Genomic DNA, 21,161 nt, shown 5'->3' with positions numbered 1-21,161 from the left:
ATCTAATACTGCATAAGACATTGAAGGAAGAGAAACTGTAGGTTCTGCCTTTTCCACAGCTAACAAAAAAGGCATGCACACAACTTATAGAAATAAATGTTGTTAGTTGCGAAGTCGTGTCTGACCCATCACCCCATTTATAGAAATAAATACTGTAATTCTTATTTCTCAGCCAAATGTGATAATCAGAATTGGCTTTTAAAATTTTATTTGTGTTTAAAAAGGATGAATGAGTCAGTCTGCAGGAGAACTTTCCATACACATGTTGGAGCATTGTGGAGTTCTAACAAACATGGTCTAAGGCATATTTTGTCATTATCCCACGGTAACAGCAACATTCATGTGGAAGGTAATCATTTTAATAAACATATTATGTAGTAATTTATAAGAAGCACTTACTGGGTAATTTTTTTGGAGGGTTGGAAGGATAGGTTCAGGTAGGGCTATAAAAAAAAAGTTTAAAGTCACTGTGATTCATATATTTCACAGAAAACAACATACCAGCTACACTAGTATTGTGAACTGAAAGTTTAGGATCAAATGCTTACTCCAAAACTCAAATTTCTAGCTTTTTAAATTAAGCATACTACCTACATAAATGTGTGAGAAAACTGATTAAACATTAGAGAATATGACACTCATTTAAGCCAAAGTTGCAATATAAATTTATCCAGGGACATGTGAAATTTTCAACACTGAAGACATTTTATTTAATTATAAACATTAATGTTTTTAGTTTTTGCAGATTATGTAATTCTAATTTATCAACATTGGATTAAGGTATAAAATTACGTTCTCAATAGTATCTGGAATAATATCTAGCTTTCAATGAATGGAAAATTAATTTATTTAAAAATAGCCACTATCAATATTAACAATGAATAAAAAACTTGTGTTCTAATTATTGACAGGTATTCTTCAACTCATAACTATAATTGAGCCTGTCCATTAAAGTTGCAAATTGTGGTTGTCACTAAGCAAAGTGACCATATGATCACATCATTTAACATTCTTCACCCCAATTCTCTGTGATACGGTCATTAGATCACCACATAAGTTGTAAGGCAGGGAACCGGGTACCACTAGGGAGAGGTCCTGTGAAGCATAGTATAGGCCAGGTGTGGGCAACTTCGGCTCTTTTATGACTCGTGGACTTCAACTCCCAGCATAGCTGACTCAGGAATTCTGGGAGTTGAAGTCCATGAGTCATAAAAGAGCCGAGGTTGCCTACCCCTGGTATAGGCACTGGGCCTCCCAGGGCCTCCTCTCCCCTCCGAGACAGGACCCCACAGACCAGGGGCCTATTTCTCACCCACTGGACCCTATATCCTTTTTTCCACCCGACCCCCACCCCCCCACCCATCACCCATTATGCACTTACCTTTTGAGGATCTCTGGAGCTCCAGAGCTTGCATTGGGGACAGGGAGGGGGGAAACAGGGCGCTCTGTTCTCAGGGTCCCTGGGACAAATGCTTCATCCCAGAAGCAGAAGCCATTTGTGGAGCAGCCCAATGAATTGTTCCAGAGCTTGTGTTAGAGAAGGAGGGGTGCATGGCTTCATCACAGAAGCAACTGCAATGAATTCTGGCCACTCTGAAAATGGCAGCCCCTTTTGGAACCACACTACATGGGTCAGGGACACCAAGGGATGCAGCAGCTTGCCTTCCTTCCCCAACATGAGTCCTGGAGCCTCAGAGATCTTTGAAAGGTTACCTGTACATCTTTTTTAAAAAAATAGAATCATGAGGGCATGCAATGGGCAGCAATTCCTTACTCCCAAGTTGAAAATGCTCATGAAAGAATTTTATATGCAATTTTACAACTCTTTGACTAAAAGGCCAATCTGTCCAAATTGTTCCTCTTCTAGAATGTATCCGTGAATCTTTCTTTTTCTCTCTCTCTCTCTCATCTGCAAAACTCTTGAGTGAACTATATAATTCCACTAGGTCAGAGAATTTATGATTTGGAGCATCAACATATTTAATTGGTCTCAAAGGAAAATGAACAAAGTATGTCTATAGAAGGCTCAGTTTCCCATCAATGTCTTACTTCAATGCTCATATTTATACTTAAAGAAAAAACATAATTAATTAGATTAAAGGTGGAAAATTGTGATATATTATGGTAGCAAAAACTCAGGAGTGTTATAGTAATCTTTTCTGGTTAATGATTTAATTACAAGGCAAAGACTTTTGTGAACTTCATCAGATAGATGAATTGGCTGGACTGATACCTGTATGATAACAAATACATGCTTTATAATTACTATATCACAGATAGTTCTCAACCTATGGCTATAATGGAGCCTGCCCATTACAGTCACAAGTGCTGATGGCCATTAAGTGAGATAGTATCACTCAATGACCCCATCCCTTCCTCTCCCTGACACAACCGTTAAGCAAATGTGCAGGTTAAGCAGAGCACAGAGTGCTTTAGGAGTGCAGGAGCCCCAGTTCTACTTAGAACAGGGCCCCAGGTCCGTCTGCTCCAGGTATCCCCCATCCCTGAGACACCCCATACTCTTGTTTCCTATTGGCCCCTGCAGGCCTTTCCCTCTCCCACCAGGTTTCTGCAGGCCTTCCTCTTTCACACTGGGTCTCTGACGCCTTTTCACCCTTTCACCAGTTCCCTGCAGACCTTAGGCCTGATTCCCACCCCACTGGGCCGCACACTTTCTCCCTAATTTACCTTTTGAAAATCTCCAGAGTCATTTGGGAATGCAGGGCAGGCCACACATCCCTGGCTGTGTGGCTGCCTTCTGGAAGCAACCATAATTTTCAGCGCACCCACAATTCCTTGCGGGTGTGCCCAAACGGCATCCACTTCTGGGTCACTGCCGTGTAGGTGAGGGCCAGGTAATTGCGGAGATGCGGAAAATGACTGAGAGGTGGCCACATGGTCCAGGTAGAGTCTAGGTCAACTCGCCATGGCTGATTTGCCCCAGCCATCTTGACCTGGCCAATTAGCCCTGGCTGACTCACCACAGCTGACTCACTGTGGGACAACTCATTGCGGAACAATTCAACATAGGATAACTCAAGAAAGGGACAATTACAGTGGGTCTTGTCTTGCTTTAGGGTTTGAACCTTCTCAAGTTAAAAGTATTCAAGGCTGGGGTGAGTTGCAATTCTACTTGGCCTTCTCTTGAGTTATCCCACATTGAATTGTCGTGGGGCAAGTTGTCCTCCAGTCCTGTGGCAAACCAGATGCAGAGAGTCAGCCATGGTGAGACAGCTGAGGCAAATCAGCCCCATTCTGCCCAGGAATGAGTGGCCTGACCTCCTTCCCCATCATGAAGTCTGGAGATCTTCAAAAGGTAAATGTGCATTGGCTAACAGGCTTGTGGGGAATAGGCCCAAGGCCTGCAGGGACCCAGCAGTGTGGGATGGGAGAGGGAAGACGGGGGTGCTACACATCCCTGTAGTCAATTGTAAGGGTGACTGTAGGGACACTGCAGCAGCCGTAACTTCGAAGCAGAATTGTAGGTAGCTTTTGGAGGATTTGTTATAATTTTAAACAGCCATTAAGTGACCATTCATTATCTTGAGGACTACTTGTATACTATTATAAAGTATGGCTTAAAGTTAATGGTAATAACTTACCACATTATAATCTCTAAGAGAAGTTTCTACAGTAATATAAATACAGCTTTTTAAAAAAGAATCCCCATTTTTATTTCCCTAATGCCTAATTATAATTATCATCGCTAAAAGACACAACAACAAACAGAATCTGAGAATGATTAGCATAATTTCATCTTATCCTTTTTTGCAATGAGCTCAGGATCTGTGCACATATATCTCTCTTGAAATAATTTACACATAAGATCAAGCTTTTCTTGTCTGTAATAAACGTTTAATGATGGTTATACTGTATATCCTCATGCATTCAGTTTTTGTTCATCATAGAATTCCTGATAAACAAAGCTTGAAACAGAAAATTACAATAATTTGTGGCAGCAATTGTTTTTTAAATATTCAAGTCCATTTAAAATATAATCAGAAGAACGTTAAAATAGTTCATGTTAATGTTTAACAGTTAACATTGTTAGCAGCTAATAAAACAATGTTAATGACTGATTTTTTACATTTGTTTTCTACTGTATTTAAGAAACAGCAAGAACTCTAGTAATTATATTACATACTGTTTCAGTATTTTTCATAAATATGCATGTTTCCCAGAGAACTTTCATACATCAAAAACATGGCACAAGTGAAGGAACTAAAAGCAAAAGAAAGTATTTTATCTAGAGACATTGCTAGCAGTTTCTTAAGAAGAGAATTTGACAAGTGTTATATTCAGGGCAAAAGTCATTCGAAAAGTTCACCAAGTACTTACTTTGTAAATAGTGCAAAACCATCAACACAAGACTATAGCTGTTTAAAGTGCCTCGGCTGGCATCATTTATACCATGAAAGCTTGCCCATTTTTTTACAACCAGCGCTAATGGACGTACTCGGTTCTCAACTATAAACAAGACATAAAATGTTGACAGACAGAACACATACATGGTTATTCAATGGACATATACAGTGTAATTCAAGACTGACATCTCAACTAGAGCACATATTCATGTATCATTACTAGGGTTATATACTAATATACTAATAGATATTTTGCTTTTAAAATAGTTTTGCCCTTCTTTATTTTATTACACTTGAAATTCTTCCTATTTATGAGAATCTATTCTTTTTACCATTAACATTTTTCATAGCTTCACTCTAAATATTCCTTAATTAAAGTGTTTGTTGTTGTTCCATCACTATCATGTCCGACTCTTTGCAACCTCATGGACCATAGCATGCTAGACCCCTCCCCGTCTTCCACTGCCTCCCCGAGTCTGCTCAAACTCATGCCCACTGCGTCAATGACACTATCTAATCATCTCATTGTCTGCTGTCCCCTTCTCCTTTTGCCTTCAATCTTTCCCAACATCAGTGTCTTTTCCAATGAATCCTCTCTTCTCATTTGGCGGCCAAAGTATTTGAGCTTCTTAAGTAAAGTAAATACAGCTAAAACCCCAAATCTCTCTCAGGCAATTTTACTTATCCAGAAACAAACCATTCTCTTTTTGGCATTCCAATACTACTTAAATTTAGGAATTATGAGCATTTTGGGACAAAATTTTTTTTATTATATTACCTGCCACATTCTGCTATTCTAGTCCTTACAACCATTCATTTAGCAACCTTTCAGTTACAATGGTAGTGAAAAAAGTGACATACAACAGTCTCACACTTATGATTGCCACAGCGTCCCTACAGTCACATGATCAAAATTTGGGCACTTGGTAATTGCCATGTATTTATGATGGGTGCAGCTTCCTGGGGTCATGTGATCACCATTTGTGATCTTCCTGGGGGAATTCCAACAAGCAAAGTCAATGGGAGAAGTCATGATTTACTAAACGAATGGTTGTAAGTTTGAGGACTACCTGTATCAGAATTCTGACATGGTCTTTACAGCCACCATCACGTTTGCTTGGTTTTTCAGTAGAATGGTTTCTCTCAAGTTTGCATGTATGGCCCCCAACATCTTAGGTAATGAGTATCCTCAGTTTTCAAAGAAAGTAAGGATACCAAAAGGAACCCAATCCATGATACAATGAGTAAACTACTTACTGTATGCATAGGTTCTCAGAAGAAATGTATTTCTTATTCCTGCAACATTGTTTACATTCAAGTCAAAATCTACACAGCTAGGAGAAAAATCAAATTTAATTTGCACCAGTACTTATACAAACAATCCAAATTATATCGCCTTAAAAACACTGATGGGAAAAACCTCATTTTCAAGGTAATTCTCTGTAGTAGAATAACAATACCTTTTGTGTGTGTGTGTACATATACACAAAATAGAGATAGTCTTTTCAACATTTGGCAACCCTAAAACCCTCTAATTTTTGGCAATGCTCCCTGTACTGCCTATTTGGAGTTAGGCAACAACTTCCATATATTTATTAGGATGATAAGATTTTCCCACTTCACTAGGAATGAAGTTTTCTTTCAAGCACTTGGACAGGGATGCCCCCATGTTGGAAAAAGCATAGTATTAGAAAGCCTGGCATTCCAAAGGCAAATTTTTAAAAAAACAGTGTTTTGTCCACTTAAGTGTATCTTTGCATTCCCTTTTTGGTCAACATCATTGTTTGATTATGTACATGATCATAATGGAGAAAAAATATATCGTGAAGTCCTCCATTCATGTTCAGTTGCAAAACACTGTATTTTAGGTACTGAAGTGAGTGACTATTTATGTAAGCACATGGGGTCTATAGTAAAATTAGCATGTGTAGCAGCTTACCTTAGACACTCTTTGTTCTGCTTATGAATTCTAGACTGCACAATTGGACCATTGATACTGAGTAGTAAACGAAATGCACTTGGCTTTTGCTCAAAGGCACTACAGCTTTAAATGTGCTACTGCTGAGAACAGGCAACAATTAAGTGTTGCTCCTTAAGAAGCCATTTATTTAAGCAGACACACCATTTATCAAGGTCTTGGGAAAACAGATTCTAATGAATTGTAGAGGAGCTTGAACAACTGAATATAATTAAAGTGAGTGCAATGCATTGATCGTAGTTACTAACCAAACCTTTAGAGAAATAGCAAGTTATAAGAAAGATACAAAATCTGCTAGTGAGACACTCAGGAAATCCTGCAAACTCTGAAGTAGCCAAAATGCTCTAACGCTCAGTGTATTGTTCTGCTGATAATTTGGCCAAGCCTGAGCCTTGGTGGAGCAGTGGGCTAATGCCTCCTTAAGTAACACCAGCTGCCTGAAATTAGTGCAGGTTCGAGTCCCACCAGTCTCAAGGTTGACTCAGCCTTCCATCCTTCCGAGGTAGGTAAAATGAGGACCCAGCTTGCTGGGGGCAATAAACTGATTTTGTAAAAATGCTGCTGGGGGGGGTGGGGGGTGAAAGCCCTAATAAGCAGGCATATACATAGAATGAAGGCTATTGCTAAGCACATTGATTTGTGCTTCTTAGATTGTAAGCCGCCCTGAGTCTTCGGAGAAGGGCGGGATATAAATGGGATTTTTTAAAAAAACAAAACAGCAGGAAAAACATTTAATTGGTAAAATGATCATAGACACAGATATACTGGGGAATAGGTGTGGTAGCGCAATCTCCTCTTTATTCACACAAGCAGCCAGGACTCACCAAATATAAATATACGATATTAAAATAATTGATAATGGAAAGACATATACCAATCCTTTGCTCTCCAAAACCAAAATGGTGACCTTTCAAGTCATTTTCTATAGTCCCACATCAATACTCCACTACCCAGAAGACCAAGGCGCTGACTGCCACATACAGGCTGAGATACAGAAAAGAGCAGCCTAGCAGCAATGGTCTCGTCTCAGGGACTGGCTGACCAGGTTATGCATCCAGCACCCTAAAGCTTTCTTGCTACACAGTTCCCCTCTCTAGTCTGCTCTCACTATACAGGACAGCGTGTTTCTGGGCTTGATACTCAGCTAGTGGGAGTTAGTAGTAGGTGGAAGGCCACAAGTTCCCCATTTTTTCTTTTGAATTCTGTTAAAATAGTAAATGGAATTAGCTTTATTGTTTGAACCGGATCAATCCTTACAACTTTAGCCACTTCTCTACTAATAAAAGCATGCAGAGACAAAATATCAGAAAAAAAGTATATTTAAACTTCACTGAAATAATGGAAGAGTGCTATTCACTATAATATTTGCAACTGTCGCCATTACTGTGCCAATGATAAAACAAATGGCAGATGGATAAGAAAACTCTAAGAAGCATGTCCCATACTAGTAAGCCCACCCTGTCTAAATGGTAATATATGAAAAAAAAATAATGGTAATTGCAGCTACTTGCCTGACTTTATCCCTGAACTTTACTATTGGCACTTTTGCTCGGATTAGTTGAGGTCTCTCAATGTAGCTTGCTGTAAAGAAAACAAAAAACTCCTGTAATATCTAATATAAATGCTATTTAGCAGCAGGAAATTCATCAGAACATATTTCCTATACACTTTCATGTTGCTCAGATGTAATTAAATAAATAGATAAAATCTAATTAGTGATTTTATTGTACAGAACTTCTTAGGCTGTGCTTCATCATTTCTGGCAGGATTTTTATTCAATTTGTAGAGATTTTTTATATGAACAGATGACCCCGCTTTCAGCTGACATTCACTTTGATTGCTGGATTATGTGTCATCAAATCACTGAATCTCAGTGACCAAATAAATATTTTTCATGACTGAGTATCAAAAGGAAACTTGAAATTATATTCTGTTGCTAGACCTTTGTATCTTTAGGTATTTGTGGGTTGCTGCTATTGTATTTTACTGACTAGTGTTCTTAACTTAATCATTATTGTAATTGTTATAATTGTATGCTTTTTGATTATCAAAGTATATATCATTGAAGCAGGATAGAAATATCAATAAATAAATACAACAAATTAACTTTGCAGAATTGGATTGCACATATTTTGAAAATTATTCAGAAGTGCTTCAGACTATCCATCCACCATCCATCTAATTTAGAAACTTCCAGTTTTCCTCAGAGACGCTGTACAGTGTACAAGTGTGTGTGTGTGTGTGTGTGTGTGTGTGTGTGTGTGCACGCACAGACACAAATAACTTAGTGAGAGCTCAGTGCATCCCTGCTATTCATAAAAACATGATTTTGTACAGGGTTCTGCCTTAAGAGTGTGTAAACACATGTTGCTTTAATGACTCAATTCATTAAGACAGCATCACCTTCTCTCTGGAACTGACATAAAAAGAGATTGTCTGCTTTAATGAACAGAAAAAAGGTGGTGAAATTATGTAAGCTCCAAAACATATTTTTGGGATTTTATCTGAAATGTGCAGAGTTTAAAAACTTGTTTTAGCTTGAAATTTCATTTACTAAAACGCCAGAAAATTAATCTGCATAACATCCCATCATAATATCTACCACTTACTTTGGCTGTAAGGCATTGTATTCTACCTCCCTAGAAATATAACATACAAGATGTTGAGACTCTGGAAAGAGTACAGAGTAAAGCAACAAAGATGATTAGAGGTCTGGAGGCTAAAACATATAAGGAACGGCTGCTGGAATTGGATACGTCTAGTTTAATGAAGAGAAGGACTAGGAGTGACACGATAGCAGTGTTCCAATATCTCAGGGGCTGCCACAAAGAAGAGGGAGTCAAGCTATTCTCCAAAGTGCCCAAAGGCAGGACAAGAAGCAACGGATGGAAACTAGTCAAGGAGAGAAGCAACCTAGAACTAAGGAGAAACTTCCTGACAGTTAGAACAATTAACCGGTGGAACAACCTTCCTCTAGAAGCTGTGAATGCTCCAACACTGGAAGCTTTTAAGAAGAGACTGGACAGCCATTTGTCTGAAATGGTATAGGGTTTCCTGCCTGAGCAAGGGGTTGGACTAGATGACCTTTCCAACTTTACTATTATGATTATGAAATCTTCATCAAAAATGTTTTCTTGAAATGTTCTAAAATGGTAAAATACATGCTACTGTCAACATACACACACACACACACACACAAGAAATATATTTCAAATTCAAATAAGGCTCATTAACTCAAGAATGCATTGAGTGTGTATTTCTGTTAGTGAAAACTATAAACAAATTAACAATATTCATTTCACTAAACATAGTCTAGAACTTACAAAGCTTCCTACAGAAGTGTTTTTGGAGTACGCTGAGTATGTGTCTTGCTTCAGTCTTCTGATTCATCTGAAATAAATTAATCACTAACGTTTTAATGATGTTTAATAATGTTTGAAGATGGAAATATCTGGATTTGTATAGACCACTCTGAAGTGGAAACATTTTATCAAATGAATGCATAAAAGGAGAAAGAAAAGGAGTAAACCCACAAGAAGAAAGCCCTTTGTTCATTACAGGATAGCAGGAACAAGCTCAGATGTCCAACGCTTATAGCAGCCCATGTGCTAAAGCTCAACTACTATAGCAGAGGTATTTCTTCTATCACGTGAAGTCCCAAGGAAATTTAGAACTATGGGCAATACATTTAGAATTCCCAACACACACACACTATAATTTCATTTATCAAAATATAGGAGCTTGTAAAAGTGAGTCATTCAAGAAAGGTAATTTCTGCCACATTCAATTGTATTGGGATTATAGCAATTGTTTGGAGCAATAGTAAATAGAGAATAGGGCTCAATTCCTCCTGATCTCTTTTACAACTATCCAAGAATTTCATTTTGTTAATAATAGTATCAATGTGTCCGTAAAAATAAGGCTACTGACTATATAAATCATTTAAGTGGTATTTCATGGTCTCCTCCCAAATTTGCTTCAAGCTATTTGTCACACTCACATGCTATTTCAAAAATCCAAACAACAAAACAGACAAATGGAATTAAATCAGAACCAGTAGTTAGGCAGTAGTTCTCAGCATATAAACTGAATTCTCTATATGATGTGTATTTGCATAATTATTGTTTCAGAAGTCACTTATTAGTGGCTTTTACTAGTGATGTGAATGCCTTCTAAAAATGTTATTAAAACTAATGTAGCATGTAATGCTGCAAGCCACCCTTTTAACTTAAAGTGATTCAAATTATCTGGTGGGGTTTTATTTTCCATTTTTGCAAGGACACAGCTTCTTTAAAATTGCAGAGCTCACCCCACTAATTGTCTTATTTTTGTTACAGAAAAAACAGCATGAAGGATGTGTCCTTCTGATCTTAAAAAAGTTGTGGCTGCAATAGGAAGTTCTCTATTTTTCTTAGATGGAAAAGTATTTCCATTATGTAAACAAGAACATTTATACAAATCATGCAACCATCGCTATGGAGAATTCTTATACTGTATATCCAACAAAGACAGGGTAATACATTACATTATACTATATTAACATTGCTTTTATTTTTCTAATTTATTGCCCGAAATGTTACATGGAAATCATTAGAATATTCTTTTGAATGAATAGCTATTTTCAATGAATAATTTGTACATGCTCAACCTGCACCTTACTGCTAAATTTGATTTTTTAAAAACTAGTTTTACTTGTTGTTCTATGTTTATCTCCCTTTCAGTACTCTCTTAAAAAATATGGATATTGAGATTTAATATTTTTCCTGTACTTACTGGCTCCTCTTTAACCACTAGGCACAAATCACCATCACTGCTACGAGTACCAAATCCATTCAGTGAAGATCCAACCAAAAATAGCCTACTATCTGCAAGGCAAAAATAATTTAAAAATTGTGTTCTTCTTTGAAAGAACTCAAATACCAAAAGTCTAAATATTGAAAAATAAATATACAGAATTATAACATACTTGGAAAGATCTGCTGAATTTCCCTTTGGAGTTGAGTACGGCAAAGCTCTTTTTTGTTCAAGTCATAGGCTTGTTGTTGACATGCTTGAAATAACTCCAGTACTTGCTGACTTAACTTTATGAATAAAAAATATAAAACGTATATTTAATATACAAATATTAATCCACTCTTTTAATTCTTACTGAACGTAGACCTTTTTAGGATAAACAGTCATCAATCCTACATTGTTCTTTATCTAGTTCATACTAGATCTGTCTGCAAATAACAAATTATCTAGATCCTGATGAGTAAGATTGATTATTTCAGGTCTATGAAGTTAAGCAGCACATCAATCACAAGACCAAGAAACAATTATTCTTGGAAGTTGAAGACAATCAAAAACAAATTGGGTTTTGTTTTAACTGAATATTCATTTTGGATAATCTGGTAGATTTACCTTTAAAATTGCTGCTATATTATTGACCAACTCAGCCACCACATTGCTTTTCAAATATTTAAATATAAAACTAGAAAATCAATAAAATTTTCTTTAAAAAAATAAATAAAATTGCTGTTATACAGCAATAAGTAGTGAAAAACCTTTCCTACTGTAATAGTTCTTAGGCTGAATGACAAGATTAATGCAGCATGAAACACAGCCTCCTTCCACCCACTTTGATAAGGACTGGAGGCAGTGTTTAATCTACTGCAGGGGACAAAAAGCTTTTGTAGGAAGAGAATATATATATATTTAATTTAAGCTTCTAATTTAAAGAAAATGTAATTCTTTATCTGCATTTTCTCTTCTACATCTATAGAAATATGGAGTTTCTATAAACTGATTCATAAGTACATCGAGCCAAACTGAGACTTTGTGCTTCTAACACTTATTTTGTAATATTATAAACAATATTGTTTTCAATCTTACCTTATCTTTGGCTACAGGAAGTGTAGCTTCTATAGCATTATTAAAGGAAGGTTCTCGTAATGGTGGCACACATCCTGTTAAATCTGAGATGTAATGTGCTTGAAATAACGGCGAAGAAATTGATCCAGGGAATGAATATCTATGATCTTCTATTAAAGGCACTAGGTGGTTAGCTGAAGTTAATTCACGATGAGGTGAATGAAATCTCTGACGCTTTACTTCATAAGGAACATCCTCTTCTTTCAACCTCCTAAAAACATAAAAGATTTGATTATTCCAGTTTTCCACTTAAAATATGCAACACAAACCTCAATTGTAAATACTTCTGATTAACGTGAATATTCCAACAAAACTGTGCATTATGCTTTATAAGGATTTGCCAAATTCTTTTAAACAAAAAACCCAATTGTGCCCCACAGAAAACAGTGCTAGATTAAATACATAAAAGTTTAATCCGATGAAAACAATCTTACACAAACCAAACTGTTTTTGAAATAATCCCTATCCAAGAGAATAAGTTCACATTCTATAAAGTGTACTTTAGTGAGAAATTGTGTCCAATGTGTACCCAGTGATAAGGCTGATAAGAAGGATAGAACAGATGGAAAAACTTACCACAACAGCCATTCAAAATGTAGAAAGTGTCTGTGTAGGTTTAGATTGTACAGACAGTAAAGTGTTTGATCTGGGCAAAAAAGAACCTCTATTTCATTTCACAATATTTATATATGAAAGCAACAATTGTGTATTACAAAACACCTTGCTTTCAACAGCCTCAGTAAGCTTGACATGATTTTATTATTTTTAGACTACAATATTCACAATAAACAACACACTTGTTTAATACTAATCAAGCAAGTATCTTGTTAATTATGAATGCTGTGGTCTGAAAATAAAGATTCACACACTTTCAATTCCAGAAATACTGAGAAATGTTCTTGCCACTCATACAGGATAACTTGCCATTACTTTTTAAACAAAGCGGCAGTCACCGCATACAAGATAAATTTTATGCCCATACAAAGATTTCAGTAGTCCACAAATAAATCATAATAACCATTAGGCCTCTAGTGAGATTACAAGGATTACTTATCAGAAAAAGTGAAAATGCACCAACATTATGTAAAAGGAATATTCCCCTGAAAATAGATGATCAGTAACTTAAGGTGATCTTTAGTAAAATTTCAGAGCAAGAATATTATGGATCATATCTATTTAGTAGCAGATAAAAATGCTAGTGCTCTACAATCCCTGATACAAATCAAAGAACAGATATGCAGCCAAGTGAATTTTCAGGCATTTGGCTTTCTTGGCATTCAAATGGCCAATTAAAAGCTAAACGAATTCTTGGGAAAAATATTCTGGATATCTAAGTGGTAAAAATCAATTCAGTTACTTAAGCTGAACACCATGTACATGTAGCTGATAATGTAACAGATAAAGCACAAGCATTTGAGAAACATAAAGATACTTTTTAAACACTGTGGCAAGAATAATATTTATTTTTAATTAGCTACATTTTGAATACAAGCTGATAAATCTAAGCCAGCTTTCTTTTCTCAGCTTTTTGATGAAAGTATCAAGTTCAGATACAAACTGCACTTTAAACTACATTATGTTCTAAATCCCGAGTGCCGCATAACAGAGTGAGCGCCTGTTACTCGTCCCAGCTTCTACCAACCTAGCAGTTTGAAAGCACGTAAAAAATGCAAGTAGAAAAATAGGGACCACGACGGTGGGAAGCTAACAGCGTTCCGTGCGCCTTTGGCGTCTAGTCATGCTGGCCACATGACCATGGAGACGTCCTCAGACAAGCGCTGGCTCTTCGGCTTTGAAACGGAGATGAGCACCGGCCCCTAGAGTTGGAAACGACTAGCACGCATGTGCGGGGGAACCTTTACCTTTATGTTCTAAATATTTCCATTGGCTATTACCATCATCCAAATTATACAAAATATAGGCTGTATTATATAATTTGAAGCTGTTATCTTCTGACACAGTTTGGCTGATATATTTCCCACGGCATAATAAGTGATGAACCACTTTTGACTTGTGTTTCTGGGAAGTTGATACTCTTTTCCTGACATTTTTGATATTGTAAGTAGAAAGACAAGAAACACAAAGCAAGCCACACATATGCAGCCATTTGAAAAATAAATCCTATTCAGACGGAGGCATATAACAATAAGAAAATCTCCAAATTTTGAATATGAGAGACCTCCATTATCCAGTAAGGTAAGCACAAAGTTAAAAATAAAGTGTTTGTTTTCTAAAAATGGAAGGGCTTTCTATTCGGAAATAGCCCCGGAGCTATCAAAACTTTCTCACAAATGGAATGGAAAAATGTTTAATCAATTTACCACCACTCTTCCCTGTAACTAACTTAGATTCCCTATGTGCTTTAAATATCTGAGAACACATTCAGAACAGTGAGGATGTAAGTTCCACGGAATGCAGGGGAAGAAAAAAATTCTCACTGTAGAATCTTTCTGAATAAACTCCATTTACACTGGATCTAGTTCAGTAACATCATATCTAAGTCCCAGTATGCGCTGAGCCTCTAAACCAGGGGTGTCAAACTCAATTTCATTGAGGGCCGCATCAGCATTGCGGTTGCCCTCAGGGGGGTGGGTGGGTGTGGCTTGGGTGGGCGTGGCTTACTGGGTGGGCGTGGCTAGAGTGTGTATGGCCTACTGGGTGGGCGTGGCCAGCTCTACATCGTTCGCATCAAGGGTGCCTATGGGGGCCTGGGCAGGAGTGGGACCGATCTGAGGGTGTCTGGGCCAGGGCCAAGGCAGTGGGGGCCGTTCCCTCACTGTTTCCAGGATGGCTTCATGGGCCACATGAAAACACTTCGCGGGCCGGATCCGGCCCCCGGGACTTGTGTTTGACATGTCTGCTCTAAACTTTCCTAAACTTTTTTCTGAACTCTTTTTAGCTCAGTAGTGGACAATTCAGAAAATTTCCATTGCTATTTGTATTCAAACATTTTAAAATTTAGGACAGGAACAGAATAAAGCTAGAACTAAATTTGTTCTCATTTCAAAGTAACTCATATTTAATGTTTCCCTTCTGTTGTATTAAAAATGATAATTCAGTGGCAATTTTTGGAAAGAGATTGGGATGGGTAGCCTCCAATCTTTGGAGATGGTGGAAACTCTGCAGCTTCAGGTTGTTCAACTTTAACCTAGTGTCACATGAAATGTGTGGCTCATCTTATGATATCTGCTAGTTTCAAACTTACTGGGCAATATTAATTATTTGTTCATTTCATATGACACACGCTATCATTAATCTAACTGGAAACTTAAAATTGTCAAACTCATCACTGCCCAGCACATTTTCATACATTAAGCTGTTGATCTGATTTCCAAAAGGGATCTATACAAACAATACGAATACAATAATTTAAGTTAAAAGCAAGTATAGAACAAGCCATTGGTTCCACAACTTCTATAAATATAATAAATTCTTCCTGTCACATTTATATATCTTACTTACTTTCTGCGCCGGAATAACAAAGGTGTAGGTGATCCATGCGATGGATTACCATTTTGACAGGCAAAGTGTGGCGGTGAAACAGGTGGGATGGTTGAAAGAGTATCATTCACTAGAGTTCTAAGGATATTAAAGTGCAATATTACTGCTTATGAAACTTACCAAGGTCTTAACACCAGAACTGTATTAAAGTTGCTCTAATAATTTCTTTTAATTTATTCAGTTTTATTATGCTTCTAAATCTCTAATCTATTTATTTCATGCTTTTTTTTCTTCTTCTTTTGCTTTCTTTTCCATTATAGGTAGTCCTCAGCTTATGACCAGTTGCTTATTGATCATTCACATTTACAATAGCCACAGAACAGGTGCATTACAGCCCATGAAGCACTCCCTGCTGTTGATTATGGTCACGCTACCCTCCCCCCATGATCACATGATTTCATGTGTGGTACTTGGCAACTGGTTACCTTTATGACCAATTGTAGCATTACACAATCATGTCACCACGATTCACAATGGTTTTTTGCCAGCAAAAAATACCCTTTTAAAAAGATTTGCACTTATGACTGCAATGTTCACTTAATGGCCACCGCAAAAAAGATCATAATATCACTTCCAGTGATGTGGACACCTCGACTTACAACTCTAGTGACTTACAACTGGATTTCCCTACTTGTAAAATGCTTGCTAGATAGACAAACATTATTTGCACACACACATTCAGTGAAACTGTTATTTAAATAATTAACGCATCAGTATCTACCCTAGAATTACAAGTATTAACTATTTTATAAAAGAATCATAAACTATTTAAACTGATTACACAACTTTATCTTCTAATGCAGTCTTATAATACATACAAATATACACACACACATATATATAATTACTTCTCTATAATGATTTGCATTTTCAACATTTCAAGATTTGCTACCCCACATGATTTGTTCTGAAAATGTACATCTGATAAACTTTATATTAAAATGATACCAAACTTACGCTGTACTCCGAAGTGGCTGAGGAAAGACAACCGGAGGTACATTTACTGGAAGATTAATGAAGAGATTATATTGTTGGTGTTCTAGTGGAAAAGGTGGACGACTCAAAGTGGAAGAAGTTGGGAACATGCTCTTCTGTGCTATAAGTGAACATGTATTCTTCTACCTATATAAATTTTAAATGAAACTGAAGTAAAAAAAAACCTATTCACAATTACTATAAAGTGATGATTTTTGACAAATATATTCTCAAAACATTTACATTAATATTTAGCAAGAAAAGTGTACATATTTAGCATTTTTGGTATTAATACTTCTATTAACATGTTTGGTATAATATTGTATTAAATAATTATACAGTTATATAATATCGCATAATATTTTATAATGTATTAATATTGATATACTTTTGTATTATATTTGTATGGTCAAAGCAGACCTTTATTATAGTTTATATACAATCCCTTCAGTTATGATATCCCTTTAGTAAGCTGTATTTCCACTACTCCATTCTATTTTTCATAGAAATCCAGAATAATAATACCAAAAATAGAAGTACTACTTAAAGAGCTGCAACTATAGTAGTTTCTAATTGATTACAAAATACACATCAAAATACTATAGGAATTGAAAAAATAGCATATGGTAACCAATATGATCAAGCAAGATCTTAAATGTATTTTCATTCTGCTCTTTAGCACATGCATGTATCAGAAACACAATCAAAACATAATCTGCTCTGCATACAAAAGAAATCTGTAATGAAGTTGATATTATTTATTTATTCTACCAATTTATATGGCCGTCCATTTACTATATAGCTCAGGGCAGCTGCCAAAAAATTAAAAACAAGCAATAAACCAGTTAAAATATACTGCATTGAAGAAAGTTCATATAAACAATATATGTCACCCAGAACTTTGTTTTAATAGACTACAGGTAATCTTCGATGTAGCACAACTGGGATCAGAATTTCTGTTGCTAAGAAAGGTAGTTTTATGTGAATTGTTCCCAATTTTATTATCTTTTTTTGCCACAGTTAAATGAAGCACTGCAATTGTTAAGCAAATTCAGCTCTCCCCCCTTCGTTATCAGACATCGGTTGGGAAGGTTGCAAATGATAACCATATGACCCAAGGATGCTGCAACCATTGTAAATACATGCTGGTTGCCAAGCATCTGAATTTTGGTTACGTGACGATGGAGACGCTGCGACAATCATCAAATACATGACTGTGGGGATGCTGTGAACAGCCATAAGTCACTTTTTTCAGTGTCAATATAACTTTATAAAACTAATATTTGAAAGTCAAGGACTGCTCACAAAAACTCAAATGTGGCAGAGAAGCAAGAGCCTTTCCTATTGCTTGTCTTCCAGCAGCCTGGCAATTTCAGCATTGCATTGAAGAACCATTAACAGGACTGCCTTCATGGATCTGTCTTGTTCTGAGATACAACTCCCAACAGCCTAATCTAGCATGGCCAATAGCAGGGATACCAGGTGTAAAACAAGATGGCCATATGCTATATGTCATTGATTTAATCTCTTTGAACTTTTAACAGCTGATTATAATTTCTACCATGATGAGGGAAAGGAGATATGTATTTATTTTCACTACCTTTTGTGGAACTTGTACTGCTAACAGCTTTGCAAATAATTTGCATTTGCATGCTTGCTGACCCAGTCACCGTACACCAGGGGTGTCAAACTCAATTTCATTGAGGGCCGCATAAGCATTGCGGTTGCCCTCAAGGGGCCGGGTGGGTAGGGCCAGGGTGGGCGTGGCCTGATGGGTGGGCGTGGCTAGAGTGTGTATGGCCTACTGGGTGGGCATGGCCAGCTCTACATCATTCGCATCAAGGGTGCCTATGGGGGCCTGGGCAGGAGTGGGACAGATCTGAGGGTCTCTGGCTGAAGGAGGGTCTCTGGGCCAGGGCCGAGGCAGTGGGGGCCGTTCCCTCCCTGTTTCCAGGATGGCTTCGCGGGCCACAAGAAACCACTTCGCGGGCCGGATCTGGCCCCCGGGCCTTGTGTTTGACATGTCTGCCGTACACAAACGGTTAAATGAAGTAATACTTCCCTTTCTAACTGTTCTCATTTGATTCATCTTCAATAAAGCTTATTCTAAGAAAGGGGTGTCAAACTGCCAACCCATGGGCCGGTTGCATAATGCGGAGGCCTTGCCCACCCAGCTCTAGCAATACAAAAAAATAATAATAATGTACATCGCGACACATCACGTGACGTTGCAAGTTTGACACCCGTGTTCAAAGATGATGGACATTAAGGCCATTAGTTTGGCAATTTGCTAGCTCAAGAAAGTTTAGAAATGACTTCCAATATATTTCTGATCATAGCATCTCAAAATAATCAAAATTATCAAGGGGTTGCAGCAATTATGCAGGAACATCAATTATTTTGTAAGTTTAAAAATGGCAAAGGAAATGTGATGAGATTTATATATTTGTATATACTAGTGTTATCCAACCCATGTTCTCAAGGTGTCCTGACTTCAATTTCCATAATCCCAGATTAGCACAACAAATAGTCAAACTGTTAGGGAATTACAGGAACTGAATCCCCTGAAGTTTGCTACTTTGATGGACAATGGAGAGCATATTTTTCTCCTCTTTTATAGTATTTGAAGTTTATCAATTGTCAGACAAAAAGAAATATTTAGTTACATAACATACTGAAATTATTGAATTTGTTATAAATTTGTTTATAGTTAACAGTTCAGAAAACTTTAAAATCAAATTTTATAAACTGATAGGAGATGCACTATGGAGAAGTTCATAAGCGTAAAGCCTTCTTATGCAGTTGCGTACAGCTGAGGTTAAAAACAATAAATACACTAATACTCTTCTTTACCAGATATCACTATTGTAAATTACTCTTCCTAAATCACTTTGATTTCATTTTACTGACACTTACTGTCGGGATATATCAACAGTATTTTTAAAAACTTTCTTAAGTAAAAATTGCTTATATTTTCTTATAGATTTCCATTAACATCCAGAAGAACCAAATCTTTCCAAATGAGACATCCCCACAAATAAACAAACCAAAAAGGCAGGAGAAGCTAGTAGATACCCTTTTTGCACTAATTCATCAAAGATGCAGCACACCAACTTTCAGGAGATTCCAATTATTGGCTTGGCAAAGCATTCACCTTCTTTCTTGGATTAAAGAATCAATCTGCAAAGTTAGAAAGAGTTTCTTCAGGTGAGGTTGAAATATACCTCCATCCCCTTTTAAGACAATTCAGAAGTAATTGATTGCCAAACTGTAAAGACGACATAACCTACGTATAGGATACTGTACCTGAAAGGAAAGTATCGCTTATACCCAAGCCACCATGAATTGACGGGTGACTTGTTATTTCTAATAATAACAATAAGTGGTGTAGGGCACCGAGAATTGACAAGGCATCATAACCCTCGACTCTCGTGAAGATCCCCGCTTCTGAGGCTGGTTTTCTCCAGATTTCTCTCTTCCCAGATGCCCCGCCGAAAGTTACTCGCCTTGCCAGGGACCCTAAGGCAGGGGTCGGCAACCTCGGCTCTTTTATGACTCGTGGACTTCAACTCCCAGAATTCCTGAGCCAGCTATGCTGGCTCAGGAATTCTGGGAGTTGAAGTCCACGAGTCATAAAAGAGCCGAGGTTGCCGACCCCTGCGCTAGGGCATCCTAACCAACGGCCCAGAAACAAGCTCTCTTGCCTTCTCTCAAAAGCCCTCCAGGCCCAAGAGTCCGCTCGCTTGAAAAGGAAGACTCCGCAGGATCTCCGCTCGGCCAAGAAGAAGCCCAAGAGGCGCTCTCTTCATCTCTTCCGCTCCGGGCTACAACCTGCGCGAAGGTTGTTTTCCCTTACTCCGGCGAGGGCGTAAAATTCAGCAGGGCGAAAGGAGCGGCTGAGGGTCGAGGCCCACCGCTTTCCAAGGCCAGCCGCCTATCCTGTTTCCTTTCCTTCCTTTCTGGAGAGAAAGAGAAAGGCAGGTAGAATTCTCCGGAAGTAAACCGGAAATTTCTTCAGCGGGACCATCTCTATGGCTGATTTTTTTGGTCTAACCCGGATCCAAAACGCTCCGACCGGAAGCGCTCCAAGCTTATGCTCAGCTTCGATAACCTCCCTCCCCGCTCTTCGCCGCTCCTTTGACATCCCATTCTACGCATGCGCCTTTGGTCGCTTGTTTCAAGCACTGGGATCGGACTGCTGAGGAGGTTGTGTGCTTCTGGTTCTTGGGGGATGATTTCTCTTGACTGGTCTTACAAAAGATTAACATGGGTTTCCATATAAATAACTATCGTTTGGGGGCGATATAAAGGCCCACTACTTTGATAGAATAAACTAATTCTTGGAAGATACAGATTACAATTGTCATTGGGCAGAAAATTCCACTCATTTCAAAATGGCATGATTGCTGAACTTCAGTCCCATTTTAGGC

At 37.6% G+C, this 21,161-nt stretch overlaps 1 protein-coding gene across 6 annotated transcripts in view; it reads right to left on the bottom strand.

Moving 5' to 3' along the window:
* TENT2 (terminal nucleotidyltransferase 2) overlaps positions 1-20,717 on the bottom strand; it is a 36,144-nt gene extending 15,427 nt beyond the window's left edge. For 3 of the 6 annotated variants that reach the window (XR_014491280.1, XM_083353117.1, XM_083353121.1), the window contains exons 1-12: positions 20,436-20,717; positions 19,807-19,911; positions 16,714-16,878; positions 15,718-15,834; positions 12,217-12,466; positions 11,309-11,423; positions 11,116-11,207; positions 9,666-9,732; positions 7,854-7,923; positions 5,622-5,698; positions 4,339-4,467; positions 400-443 (exon numbers count right to left, since the gene is read on the bottom strand). Coding sequence is in view for 5 of the 6 variants with exons in the window: in XM_083353117.1 (XP_083209243.1) it covers positions 400-443; positions 4,339-4,467; positions 5,622-5,698; positions 7,854-7,923; positions 9,666-9,732; positions 11,116-11,207; positions 11,309-11,423; positions 12,217-12,466; positions 15,718-15,834; positions 16,714-16,841 (1,089 nt within the window). In the remaining variant the exon portion in view is untranslated. Of the gene's footprint in view, positions 1-399; positions 444-4,338; positions 4,468-5,621; positions 5,699-7,853; positions 7,924-9,665; positions 9,733-11,115; positions 11,208-11,308; positions 11,424-12,216; positions 12,467-15,717; positions 15,835-16,713; positions 16,900-19,806; positions 19,912-20,435 lie in introns of all 6 variants that reach the window. The other 3 variants (XM_083353119.1, XM_083353118.1, XM_083353120.1) reach the window with 3 other exon arrangements.
* Between the last annotated feature and the right edge of the window lie 444 nt (positions 20,718-21,161).

This window comes from Vipera ursinii (assembly GCF_947247035.1).
Source record: "Vipera ursinii genome assembly, chromosome: 2".
In the NCBI taxonomy this organism is placed as follows: Eukaryota; Metazoa; Chordata; class Lepidosauria; order Squamata; family Viperidae; genus Vipera; species Vipera ursinii.
This window is presented reverse-complemented; position numbering and strand designations above follow the sequence as displayed.